Consider the following 14417-nt stretch of genomic DNA (forward strand, 5'->3'; position numbering starts at 1 on the left):
CCATGTCGGCGTATATAGCAGTACTTCATTCCTTTCATTGCTGAATCATATTCGACTCCATGGATATTCCACATTTTGTTTATTCATCAACCAGTTGATGCACATTCAGGTTGTTTCCATTTTTTGACTATTATAAATAATGCCGCTATGAACAATTGTTTCTTCCTTTAAAAATTGACATCCCATAAAATTCACTCTTCTATTTTTATTTTTGCTTATTTATTTATTTTTGAGATGGAGTCTTGCTCTGTTGATCAGGCTGGAGTGCAGTGGCACGATCTCGGATGACTGCAACCTCCGCCTCCTGGGTTCAAGCAATTCTTCCGCCTCAGCCTTCCGAGTAGCTGAGATTACACGCGCCAGCCACCATGCTGGGCTAATTTTTTTTTTTGTATTTTAGTAGAGACGGGGTTTTACTATGTTGGTCAGGCTGGTCTGGAACTCCTGACCTCAAATGATCCGCCCGCCTCGACCTCCCCAAATGCTGGGATTACAGGAGTGAGCCACCACGCCCGGGCCACCCTTTAAAAGTGTACGATGGAAATGGCTTTGGCATATTCCTAGAATGATGCATCTATCACCACAATCTAATTCCAGCACATCTCATCACTCCCAAAAAGAAACCCCTTAAGCAGTCACTTTTCATTCCTCCTTCCCCTGACCCCCTGGTGACTGCCAATGCTCTTTCTGCCTCTATGGGTTTACCTATTCGAGACATTTCACATAGATGGAGTGATACAACAGGCAACCTTTGGAGTTTGGCTTCTTTGACTTAGCATAATGTATTCAAGATAATATATAACATATATTCTATATGTTATAGCATAGATCAGTACTTTGCTCCTTTTTACGGCTGAATAATATTCCATTGAATGGGCATACAACATTTTGTTTATCCAGTCATTATTTCTGAGAAGATTTTGAGGTCAACTCTGAGGCAAGCAGGGAAGAGAGCTGTGGCTGTGTATATCTGCAATGTGCTGGGTCAGAGAGCACTGTGGGCCTTCCCATGTGCTACAAATTTTCCAACCTGATATTAGAAGAATGATGCATTTGAGACTACGTTCCAGTGTGACTTGAGATGTCTGGCAAATGTGTAAAATTGTATACTGAGGAAAGTGGTACCTAATAGCTAGAATGTTTTCTAAGAGACCTTCAGATATGTGCAGGATCCCAAGAAGTCAGAGATATAATAGAAGGGTAAGAAGAGATGATCTGATTCTTCCTGCTTGTTTTGTCATTAAAAAAGCAATCAATGCCACCATAAATTCTAACATTTCTAAAATTACATTTTTTTAAACAAAATTATCCAGGGACTTCTGAACACTGGGAGACATTTTCAATAGATCAAGGGAGAACGCCAATAATGCCCTACTGCAAATAGAGATCAAAGTAAATGTGGTGGGACAGATGTGATTTAAAATATTCTCTCCCAATTCAAATCAAAACCACAATGAGATACCATCTCACAGCAGTTAGAATGGTGATCATTAAAAAGTCAGGAAACAACAAATGCTGGAGAGGATGTGGACAAATAGGAATGCTTTTACACTGTTGATGGGAGTGTAAATTAGTTCAACCATCATGGAAGACAGTGGGGCAGTTTCACAAGGATCTAGAACCAGAAATACCATTTGACCCAGCAATCCCATTACTGGGTATACACCCAAAGGATTGTAAATCATTCTACTATAAAGACACATGCACACATATGTTTATTGCAGCACTATTAACAATAGCAAAGACTTGGAACAACCCAAATGCCCATCAATGATAGACTGGTTAAAGAAAATGTGGCACATATACACCGTAGAATACTATGCAGCCATGAAAAAGAATGAGTTCACGTCCTTTTCAGGGACATGAATGAAGCTGGAAACCATCATTCTCAGCAAACTAACACAAGAACTGAAAACCAAACACCTCATGTTTCTCACTCATAAGTGGGAGTTGAACAACGAGAACACATGGCCACAAGGAGGGGAACATCACACACCCGGGCCTGTCGTAGGGGGGTTGGGGGCTAGGGGAGGGATAGCATTAAGAGAAATACCTAATGTAGATGACAGGTTGATGGGTGCAGCAAACCACCATGGCATGTGTATACCTATGTAACAAACCTGCACGTTCTGCACTTGTATCCCAGAACTTCATTGTGTACATTGTCTTTTCACTTTCTTGATGGAGTCTTTTGAAGCAAAAAGCTTTTAATTTTAATGAAGTCCAAGTTACCTATTATTTCTTTTGTTGCTTGTGCTTTGGCGTTTTATATATAATAGGAATCCATTGCCTAATTCAAGATCGTGAAGATTTACTTTGATGTTTTCTTCCAAGAGTTTTACAGTTTTATCTCTTACATTTAGGTCTTTGATCCATTTCGAGTTCATATTTGCATATGGTGTGAAATATGGATCCAACTTTATTCTTTTGCATACAGATAGTAGTCATAGAATCATTTTTTTTGAAAAGACTCTTCCCTGTAGAATTGTCTTGGCAAGTTTGTGAAACTCATTTGACCCTAAAAGGGGGTTTTTATCTCCAGTCTCTCACTTCTATTCCATTAATCTATGTATCTACCCTTGAGATTGAGAGAGCTAGTAATTAACCGATTAAGAACTGTTTACTTGGTCAGGCGCGGTGGCTCACGCTGGTAATCCCAGCACTTTGGGCGGCCGAGGAGGGTGGATCATGAGGTCAGGAGTTTGAGACCAGCCTGGCCAATATGGTGAAACCCCGTCTTTACTAAAAATACAAAAATTACCTGGGTGTGGTGGCACGTGCCTGTAGTCCCAGCTGCGCGAGAGGCTGAGGCAGGAGAATCGCTTGAACCCAGGAGGCGGAGGTTGCAGTGAGCCGAGATTATGCCACCGCCCTCCAGCCTGGGCGACAGAGCAGGACTCCGTCTCAAACACAACAAAACAGAAAAAAACTCTTTGCTCAATAATCCTATGGACTTAATAGCAATGACTGCTGCTAATGTGATTCTAATACTTTTTGGGCAAGCCATCATTGGTTAATTTCAGAGCAAACTTTCTGGAACTGATAAATAATAAGCTCTTCTCAAGAAATTAAAGTGCATTAAAATAAATTGCTTTCAGGGGTTCTTAAACAAGTTCAAGACATCCAGAAGTGTGATACATTTGAGCGAGAAATAGCTGGCCTAGTTCACTCTCCACATTAATCAGAACGTCTCCCACCTTCCTTTTAGGGATAAGCACTCTCAAATATCATTATTCATAAACTAGGGGAGGGCCGGGTTTCCACTCGCATCAGTTACTTTCTCTCCCCTGAGAATATCTTGCAGCCGCTGGAATTTTGGGCCCCTTTGCTAGAAGGCAATTAACAAATTGCATTTTTACTATCAAAGCTGAGAGTGGCCCAGCAGTGGCCCTGGCCCTGCCGGCACGCTTCCGATGCGTCGCCCTGGCCTGAAGATCGCCACAGTCGGGTTCGCGCCCCGTGGTCGCCTAAGGCTTCCAGGGCGCTGGAGCCGGTGCACAGGACCTGCTCCTCCAGGGTCCCCATCTGGGTCTCCAGCGGTCTTTCCTCTCTGCCTTCTCCTCGCAGAGCACCCCGTGGGCCTAGTCTAAACGAGGGCACCACTGGTCCGGAGTTGCACTTGTTCGCTCCCTCCTGGGCTCTGGCAGCGCTGCATCCCCGGGGTTGCTTCGGGTTCGGGCCCAATAGCAGAGTCAGAGCCGAGACGCATGTCCCCTGCGCCGGCCAAGGGTGCCGCTGGGGCTCGCGCCAAGGAGGCAAAGGCGGGGACCAGAGGCGCCGGAGGCGGCGCAACGCGCACAGGTGGCGCCCGGCCTGGCCAGGCTCTGGCAGGCGAGGCTGGGTGCGGTCGGGAAGGGGCGGGCGGACCGGCCCCACCCTGCCTCGGTTCGGCAAGTGGGTCAGCTGGCTGGGGCTCACTTGGCAACGGGACGCGGGAACTAGGGGCGCGGACGCAGGCCCGGGAGGACGCGGCGGCGGGAACCTGGGGGCGCAGGGCTAGCGCAGCGGGCCCGACCCGCACGGCTTTCCTGGAAAGCGCTGCCCCTCGCCGCGGCGATGCCCTCGCTGTGGAGAGAAATCCTCTTGGAGTCGCTGCTGGGTAAGCCGAAGCCCCTCGCCGCGAGTTCGCGGGTGCCAGCTCCCCGGGCCATGTCCAGAGCCGTGGAGCTAGGCCAGGTTGGCTGAGTTCAGGTAGGAGGAAAAGGGCGCTCCGTGCCCAGAGTGGAGATGCTTATCGTCCCCTGGGAACTTTTCCTACTGAAGGGAATAAAGGAAAAGACCTAGATTGAAGTCCTCAAGCTGAGTCTGCGAGGCGCCCGCGGGAGACCCCGTCGCCCGAGTTCCCAGCAGCCCTGGGATTGTGCCCAAGGAGCGCGAATTCTCCTCGTGTCGGCCTTGACCCCGCGCAGCCGGTACCGTCCCGAAAGCCCCCCACCCGTGGCCTTTAAGTTTAACTTAATACAGTTCAGTGCTGAACTTTAAAATTCAGAAGGAAAGGGGCACCCATTTTCCCCAGGAGCTGTAGGTGGACACTGGGCGGCAGCTGCTGCCGTGGGCTGGGCCCAGGACAAGTGGCCTTGGTGTCGGCTGCACACTTGGGCATTTGGCGAAAAGCATCAGACTCGAGTCTCATGTGCTCTCTCACCAGCTTTACAAAATTCCGAGGACAATTTTATTGGTGTAATTCTGTCGGAGCTGTGTGAGTAATAAAATCAAAGTTCCCAGACAAACATTTGGGATATTGCTAGAATCCCCGGTTCGTTACAAAACAAAGATCCCTCTGGTCTGGGTGGGGCGCCTTCCTGAGAACTTGATTTTCTGGGAGCTGGTAATTCTCGGGAGTGCTTCAGACTATTTTTTTCTGGCTCAGCCTGTATCTATAAGTTGGGAGATGTACAGTGCCTAGCATTCAATAAGTACCTCAGGTGCTAGGTACTCAGTGCACTTGATCTCATTTAATCCTCCCAACAACACTGTGAAGGGGTTGAAAGTCCTATTTTGCTGATTAAGAAGCGGAGGTTGGAAAGTCAGTTGGTAGAAAGTTCCCACGCCTAGTGGTTAGACCGGCTACCTTTGGAGCCAGGCTGCTTAGAGTTAGGGCAACTCTGACATTTGCTACTTGTGTAACCTTAGGTACTCACTTAACTTTCTGAGTCTTAGTGTTTTGTTTGTTGTTTTGTTCTTGCTTAGTTAGTTTTTGCATTTATAAGAGGGGAGCAGAAATAGTACCCGCCTCATAGCATATGGGGCTGTATAAGGAATGAGACAGATGGTACATGTTAATACTTAGCACAGACCCTAGTGCATGGCAAGTGCCCATAGCGTTAATTATCATTATTGCTCAAGATTATACAGCAGCTGTTGGCAGAGGTACAACTTACTTCAGATCTGGGTATTCCACTACCCAGCACTGCCTCATAAGGATTGGACTGAAAATGGTCTACTCAAGGGAACGACTGCTGCCTCACTCAAGTGCTTTTGGGTGTAGTCTGGGGTTGGAGGAGGGAGTCCTGCTACTTGCTGCCCTTTTGGACTCTCACAATATTTTTCATTATACAGGGGACAACTTAGGTAAGAAAATTTTGTCAGTCAGGGTCCTGACGGGGTGCCAAATTCAACTCAGATGGTCCAAATGAATAGGACTTAATAAAGAGACTGTCTACAGCCATATGGGCAAGGGAAAGGAACACGCAAGGGATGTTGAGAGACTCACGGCAGCAGGAAGCCATCCTCTACTGGGGCCTGATGCGAGGAGTGGGAGAATATGTACATTTCACCAGAAATTTCACTTCTGAGTATATATCCTACAGATATACTCAGTGTCATGTGTTACATAGTGACATTTCATGAGGAAATTGCCATTGCTTTTCTGTCCATCAGTCTCTTAAGCACAACACAGTCAGTGCAGTGAGTTCTGCGGATCCCTACACAGGTGTAGAGCTCTTGTTTTGTTCCATGTCAGTGGAGACAACTGGAACCCAGTGCAGGCCAGAGTCATGAAGAAGAATGACCAGCCCAAGCGGCTGGAGTGGAGGGACAGGACTGTCATTAGAAACAATGCTGAAGTTACACTTTCTCTCTTTAACTTTTTTTTTTTTTTTGTAGGATATGTTTCTTGGTCTCTCTACCATGACCTGGGACCGATGATCTATTACTTTCCTTTGCAAACACTAGAACTTACTGGGCTTGAAGGTTTTAGTATAGCATTTCTTTCTCCAATATTCCTAACAATTACTCCTTTCTGGAAATTGGTTAACAAGAGGTGGATGCTAACCCTGCTGAGGATAATCACTATTGGTAAGATTTAAAAGAGTTTCTTTCAGTTGTTTTTTTTAAGTTAAAAATCAAGTGAGATTATGTAGACTGTTCTTTGAATACTAAATATTTGAATTTAAAGAATCAAAGATTTCTCTTTCCCTTACCACTACCTTAGAAGAGCTTTAGTAATTGGAAGACTAGACTGAGAGTCAATGTGTTTTACATTTCCATTGTTTTTGCCAGACTAGAAAGACCTAAAAATCACTGCAATGAGTAGGGGAAAGACACCTTAAAGAACTGATCAGCTCTTGAATACATTGTGTTTTTCTTTCCAACTGTGACATAACACTCAGGAGCCATTTAAAAAAGTTTGTTAAATAATAATTCACAAGAAATGTGAAAATTATGATGAAAAACACCACAGTAAGCAGTCAGACAAGAAACTAGGAAAAATATTTGCAACTCTTTCAGCCAAAGGGCTAATTTCTCTTATATATAGAGTTCCTACAAACCAATAATAAAAAGAGACCAACAACTCAATAGAATAGGGGGCATAGGATCTGATCAGTTCACTGGAAAGGAAATACAATTAGTTCTTAAAAATGGAATCAAATGTATAGGTCATAAATTATACACATACAGATGTTTATCTAGAGTTTGACAAGTAGATTGGCAAAGAACAGTCTGACTGCACTGTGCAGTAGGGGTGGGGAAACAGGCACTCATACATTGCTTGTGCGAGTGTCCATTGGCACAACCTCTATGAAGAACAATTTAGCAGTATTATCAAAATTACAAATATGCATATTTCACCAGAAATTCCACTTCTAGGAATATATCCTACAGATATACTCACAGTCATGCGTTGCATAGTGACATTTCACTAGGATGTTGCCATCGCACAACACAGTCAGAGCAGTGAGTTCTGTGGATCCCCACAAAGGTATAGAGCTCTTGTTTTGTTCTGTGTCAGTAAAGATGAAGTCTTGCTATGTTGCTCAGGCTGGTCTCGAATTCCTGAGCTCAGGCCATTCTCCCTGGCCTCCCACAGTGCTGAGATTATAGATGTGAGCCACTGCTCATGGCCTAGAGCTCTTGTTTTTAAAACAACTCAGGCTCTGAAGGATAGTGGTAAAAACTCCTGAAAAGTGTGCCCTTTACAAAGTTGGTGTCCATAGGAATTGAAAGACATATCAAATGGTCTTGAAATTTTCAGCTCCAGAAATAACAAATGAAGTTTCCTACCCTTAACTGAGTATATATTAATTGATTTCAACTGGCATTGGCTTACAGTATCCTTACGTGAACCACCGTAGCTCTAAGTCTTGCAAGATTCATTTCCTTATCACACTTCAGGTTGATTTTATGGGAGTGATCTCATAGGTGGTACTTTCTTGTCACCTTTGGTGCTGCCTATGTGGGCCTTACCTGTAGATCCACAGACTGAGTAGTTACTGGGACAGTTTCCATTACTTAAGTCCATTTTTGGCCCAGTAACTTCTGGTGATGGTAAGGGATGTGATATAAAATAAGTTTGGGGTAGATATTGTATTTTATTTCGATGCTTCCTATTCCCTTTTCACTTTCTTCCTCCAAGAAAACCCATCCCCTTGAGCAGAAGTAGATTTATATTTGGAAATATGGAATAGGTAGGGAACATTACTCAGAGTTGAGGAGGAAGTGGCCAATCTCTGCTAAATGCTGTTCCAGGTGACCATTGAGCTTTGTTGTTGCTAACAGAGGCTAAAGTAAGCCATGATTTGTCTTAAAACTCCCTTCAAATACTTCTCAAGGACATGAAACAACTTTGTTTTTAGAGTCCTGAGATATTCTTATATAAATACAGAGAGGATCTGAGCATTACATGCCATCTCACTTCTGGCACCTCAGATATTTTAGGTTAATTACTGTGTAATTAACTATGAAACCAGTTCATACTCCTATCAATTTAGATTATTTTTGACCCACCAGAAAGGCTATAATCAAAAAAGACAGACAATAATAAGTGTTGACAAGGATGTGGGGAAATTGGAACCTTCACACATTACTGGTAGAAATATAAGAAATATAAAATGGCACAGCTGCTTTGGCAAAGCGTGATAGAAGCAGTTATCATATGATCTAACAACTCTATTCCTTGGTATGTACCCATGAAAAATGGAAACATCTGTTCACACATAAACTTGTACACAAATGTTCATAGCAGCATTATTCATGAGAGCCACAAAATGGAAACAACCTAAATGCCCATCAACTGATACATGGATAAACAAAATGTGGTATATACATGCAATGGAATATTATATAGCTATGAGAAATAATGAAACACTGATACATGCTACAACCTGGATGCACCCTGAAAACGTTATGCTAAGGGAAAGAAGGCAGTCACAAAAGGCCACATATTGTACAATTTAATATGAAGTGCCCAGAATAGGAAAAATTCATAGAGACGGAAAATAGATTAGTGGTTGCTAGAGGCTAGGGCATGTGGAGGGAAGGGAATGAGAAGTGACCTGCTAATGGGGATGGGGTTTCTTTTTGGGGTGATGAAATTGTTCTGGAATTAGATAATGGTGATTGTTGCACAACTTTATGAGTATACTAAAAACCATTGAATTGTATATTTTAACATGGTGACTTTTATGATATGTGAATTGTATTTCAATAAAAATTTTAAATACATATATAAAATTATACATCAACTCTGTCTTCCTAAGTATAAAGATGGTATCAGATAACATGCATCAAATGCAGATCACGGAGTTCCAATCCATACTTGCCAGAAGTGCTTAGCTCTCCCTATTTTGTTTGTAGGCAGCATAGCCTCCTTCCAGGCTCCAAATGCCAAACTTCGACTGATGGTTCTTGCGCTTGGGGTGTCTTCCTCACTGATAGTGCAAGCTGTGACTTGGTGGTCAGGAAGTCATTTGCAAAGGTATGGTTAATGTTTCATGTACTTATAGACAAACAAGTATAACCAGTTACCAAAGGGAAACCTGGGGCCAGGAGTTCCAGGTTATAGTTTTTACCTTCCATATGGCCTTGTCAAAGTCTCCTTTTTTTTTCCTTTTCCCAAAACAAGGACATGAATACTTGCCATCAATCTCAATAAGGTTTTGAAAATTAAAGAATTATAGCAAGTTGCTGAAGTTGCTATATAGAGGCTAAATCACATTCATTATTGCAAATTACCAATAAGACTATTTCAGCTACTTATTCTATGAAACTGAAATTCATGATGGACATAGTACATTGAGTCCACATAAAAAGTGTTTAAAAATACTTTTGCACTTACAGGTACCTCAGAATTTGGGGATTCATTTTAGGACAGATTGTTCTTGTTGTTCTACGCATATGGTATACTTCACTAAACCCAATCTGGAGTTATCAGATGTCCAACAAAGTGATACTGACATTAAGTGCCATAGCCACACTTGATCGTATTGGCACAGGTAATACAGTAACTTAGGAATTTTCTCTTTTGCAGAGCTTACCTTTCCTATGTGAATGTTGCACATCTTGGAAAGAAAATCTATAAAAGTAGTCTTTCTGCATTATATCTATATTTCAGCTTTTTCTTCCTCTGAAATAATAATTGGTGCAGCCAGTGGGCTATTTGCTAAGCAGGAGGCACATTTTCCTTGCCTGTACAGACAGAGGGTGAAAATAAAATACCATTACTGGTTTGTAGCACTGTGGCAGTGGGAGACGAGAACCAGGCCTCATATCCCAGCTGGCATTCAGCTCTGTCTTCCTCCTTCTTTCCCCTGGTCAGGGCTCTCTAGGATGGGATTCTCCATCCTCCACCTCCACACTGACCTCAGTACATCTGTAACACTAAGGAAAGTTTCTGTCACCTATGGCTGTCACTGGAACTCCCTGGGTTTTTTTCTCCAGAGGTCTGAAGCTCCAAATCTAAGACTTGAAAAGAAAAGAAACCTTGCATATGCATACCGACTTTCCAATCACCTGTCTCTCCCAGGGGCCAGCTTTCTCCGAGACAGAAACATGCCCAGCTTAGAGTTTGTTTCATAAACCAACCCGAGACTCTTCTAAAAAGAAGGGAGAGGTATTAGTGGATTCTAGTTAACTTGCTCCTAGCTTTTTATGTAACTCTCAGTGAGTCACTGTTCTTCTGTAACTACAAGGTGAAATCTCACAGATTAATGGAAGTTTAGAGGGTATTGGCTCACCAAAAAGTGCTTGTATAATTCCCCCTGTGGCCCCTAGTTTGGCATGAAATGAGAATAGAGGGAAATTATGTCAGGAAATTCGCCGTGTGATGTTAATAGTAGAAGACTTAGTACTCTGTCTGGTCCCCTAACTTATGTTTTACATTCATATCTAGAGGCAGAGACTCGGGCAGCCCATTTTGCCGGTACAGCCTGATAAAGATCTGAACTTCAGGGTACTGTTTACATTTCCTGACTTTTCTTCTATCTGGCCTCTGTTTTAAATGTATGTGACCCAGTTCCTGGCTGGCAGTCCCTTCCTCCATTTCTGCTCTGTGCCTTCCTTTATAAAACTGACTGTTCACCCTGCACCTTCTCAGCCTATCTGAGCATACCAAGTTTTTTTGTAGTTTCCTTTGAAGATTTGTTGGGTCCTGGGTGGGGGTGGAGTCACCCACTGTAATACACTGCATTTTACTCAGCAAATTCAGTTTAGATGGCTCTTTTTCCTCAAAACTCTCTGCTGAGCCCCCAGACCCCTGGCCTCCCTTCTGTCACCACCGCCTTCTCCCATTCCATCCCATCCCCATAGCTCTCGGCTCTGCCCCTCCTCACTCTGATCCTGTTAATGTCAGAGAAGCTTTCTTGGGAAATTAGACTGCCAGCCATACAGTCAGACCCTAAGACCTTCCTTCTGTCCTGTAGAGGGCTGGATGGGGTCACAAAGCATCTGCCCAATAGGCTCTCTCTGTTTCCACGAAGAAGTCCTCCTGCTGGCATCTTCTCCAGTTGTTACAGTTTTGTGTGTGAAGTCATTGCTGTGACGAATTGGACGTCTTGGTTAAACAGTACCAAAGAGCTACACTGCCTAAGCTCCAATCCCAGTTTCCTAGGTTATCTTTACTAGCTGTGTGAACTTGGAAAGGCTACCTGATCTCTCTGTGTCTGTTTTCTTGTTTTTGAGATGGAGTTTCACTCTTGTTGCCCGGGCTGGAGTGCAGTGTCACGATCTCAGCGCACTGCAACCCCTGCCTCCCAGGTTCAAGCGATTCTCCTGACTCAGCCTCCCGAGTAGCTGGGATTACAGGCATCTGCCACCGTGCCCGGCTAACTTTTTTTTTTTGTATTTTTAGTAGAGACAGGGTTTCACCATGTTGGCCAGGCTAGTTTCAAACTCCTGACCTCAGGTGATCCACCTGCCTTGGCCTCCCAAAGTGCTGGGATTACAGGCTCGAGCCACTGCATCTGGCCCTGTTTTCTAATTTGTAAAATAGGATTAATAGTAGAGCCTACCTCATAAAGTTGTGAAAGTTAAATGAGTTAATATAAAGTTAATATACAGGGCTTGGAAGAGGGGTTGGTGCACAGTGGCTGCCCAGTCAATGCACTAATATTACTGTGCACCCACAGAGGGTTAGATGAGAGCCCTGTTCTTTGGGAGGAAGCAGCTTGTGTACTGGAAATGTTCCACTCAATTTGTACAACATTTGTTCACAAACACAAACACTTTTTCTGCAATGCGTTAACCTCACATGAAGCAAATAATTTTCTGCATTTTCACCTGTTGAATTCCAAAATGCCTTTTCTCCCTTAAACCATTCCTTATCTGGCCTGCATGGAATTATGTCTCCCACTAAATAGCTGTCAGCATGTTTAGCTTCATATTGTAGTTGCATGTCTCATCTCCTCTTCCGAAGTAAGCTTCTTGAAGCCAAATACTGTTTCTTCCTTGCCAAAAGTCTGCTAAATATAGAGTGCAAATTTCCATATAACTAAACTTTTTCCATATATGTATTTTTTAATTCTAGATGGTGACTGCAGTAAACCTGAAGAAAAGAAGACTGGTGAGGTAGCCACGGGGATGGCCTCTAGACCCAACTGGCTGCTGGCAGGGGCTGCTTTTGGTAGCCTTGTGTTCCTCACCCACTGGGTTTTTGGAGAAGTCTCTCTTGTTTCCAGATGGGCAGTGAGTGGGCATCCACATCCAGGGCCAGATCCTAACCCATTTGGGTGAGTTTGGGTTTGGAAGCAATCACAAAATCGGCAGTTATGCCTGGAGGAAGCAATGCCTCCTTTGTCAGACAGCTAGGTCTGTGCTAGCCAGATATTTCATACCCACTCCCCCTAGATATCAGAATGTGGCATGAAATTATTGTGTGCTCTGGAGAGAAGGGCACTAGAAGGGTCTTTTCCTCTGTGCAGAAGGATTGCTGAAAAGTAGATGTGGGAGGCCCAGTGGTTGTGCACAGCTAAGTAAGAGGTTCCCAGAGCTCCAGCATAGGCATCTCGAGGAATGCCTGCACAGAAGAGCATTCTCAGTGGTGGGAGAGGAGCAGCATTCCCTGGCCATTTCCTCCAGACCCTCTGGTTATGGTTATGGGCATTTAGTAGGATAAGACCACAGTCCCCTGAGGAGACTAGGTTGGCTGCCTGGGGCACAGATCTCTATTCTCAGCAAAGGAGGGCAGCCCCAGGAGATCCCTGCATCTTCTGGTACTTTCTTGTTCCAGCTGTGGGACAGGGACACACAGGGAGTTAGTAGTCTGGAGTCAAGTGTTGGTCCTTGTGTTTGGTCCTTTTTAACTCTCTCTCTGCTCTTCCTGACACATCTTTTCTCTTGTAACTGGCTCCATCTCTTCTTGCAAAAAATTGGAGGAATTCTTAAAAGATCTGCCTCCGATATCTTTTCTCTCTTGTAGTGCTGAATTCTTACAATTGAAGGCATGCAGCTGCCTACTGGATCTTTCCCCAGCAGGGATCTGGGCATATCCCACAGGCTAGTCAACCTCAGCTTGTCCAAATCTGAACTCAGTATTTCCCAGTCCTCCACGCATGTTCTTCTTCCCCCATGCCCAGGTCCATTTTGTCTGTCCACCTCATCATCGAAACCTGAGACCAGAGTTCGCCCAGAATTCTCCATCTTCCTCATTTTCTCCAACTCAGTTCTATGACTTCTCTTAGATTAACCCCTTCTTCTCTATCCCTAAGTTCATCTGCCTTAGTGGAGTCCTCACCATTTTTTCATTCAGGCTATTACTGTTGTCTTCTAATTGTCTCTCTTTAGCAGAATCTTCTCCACATTGTTCCAGAATGATCTCTGTAAAATGCAAATCTGATTCCACCACTCCTTTACTTATAACCTCTCAGCAATTCCCCCCCACCAATACCTGGGGAAAATACTGCCCCCAATTCTCCCATATGAGGCAGGATCTGGCCCCCCTACTTACCTTTCCAAATGCTTTCTGATCTTATCCTCCTGCTTCACCTGAGTCGAACCCACTTGCGCTTCTCTGGAAGTGCCAGACTGTTCCTGTCCCCCCTCTGCCTGGGCTTGCTTTTCTACCTTGATGTCCTGGCAAGCCCTACTCCCTTCAAAACCCAGCACAAACATTTTCTCTGTGAATTATTCTGTTATTATCACAGAGGATCCTCCTTTATGCCACATACTATAATACTTTTGGTGAATCAATTTTTATATATGTGTTATATATGTGTACACACACACACACACATATATATATATGTATCTGTTAGAAACTTTATATTCTGTATTACAGATTTTAAAAAATGTTTTTCTTCCTGTCTAGACACTAAGTCCCTTGAGGGCAGGGAATGGGAAAAGGAATGAATGTTGATTACTTACTCTGTGTCAGGTCCTGAACAAGGACGTTTGAAAATATTATTTCATTTAGAGTCTGTATCTTCTTCCATATCTGGGAGGAAGGCAGAGAAGAAAGAAAGGAACAAAAGGCCAGAGAGGAAGGAAGAAGTTTATTCCTATGTGTTAAAGCTTAGTTTCCAAAGTTACCTGTGAAAACAAGCATAAGTTTTGTGGCAGAGTAAAGGAAGAACTTTAATGGCAAATGGGGAGTCCTGGTAGCCAGGAGAAACTCACCATTCAACTCTGGGCCAATCATGTTAATCCCTGGCCTTGCTTTTCTCACAAGAAGAATGTAACTAAACTTCAGGGGGAAACTTACTCAC

General features: G+C 43.8%; 1 protein-coding gene across 2 annotated transcripts in view; it reads left to right on the forward strand.

Moving 5' to 3' along the window:
- The first annotated feature begins 3867 nt into the window (after positions 1-3867).
- Positions 3868-14417, forward strand: part of CWH43 (cell wall biogenesis 43 C-terminal homolog) — a 75591-nt gene continuing 65041 nt past the window's right edge. Inside the window, exons 1-5 of one of the 2 annotated variants that reach the window (XM_004038657.4) lie at positions 3868-4099; positions 6106-6297; positions 9076-9196; positions 9559-9713; positions 12242-12443. In XM_004038657.4, coding sequence (XP_004038705.2) covers positions 4057-4099; positions 6106-6297; positions 9076-9196; positions 9559-9713; positions 12242-12443 — 713 coding nt within the window. In that variant the 5' untranslated portion in view covers positions 3868-4056. The remainder of the gene's footprint in view (positions 4100-6105; positions 6298-9075; positions 9197-9558; positions 9714-12241; positions 12444-14417) is intronic. The other variant, XM_055385583.2, reaches the window with a different exon arrangement.

The sequence above is a fragment of the Gorilla gorilla genome, chromosome 3 (genome assembly GCF_029281585.2).
Source record: "Gorilla gorilla gorilla isolate KB3781 chromosome 3, NHGRI_mGorGor1-v2.1_pri, whole genome shotgun sequence".
NCBI lineage: Eukaryota > Metazoa > Chordata > Mammalia > Primates > Hominidae > Gorilla > Gorilla gorilla.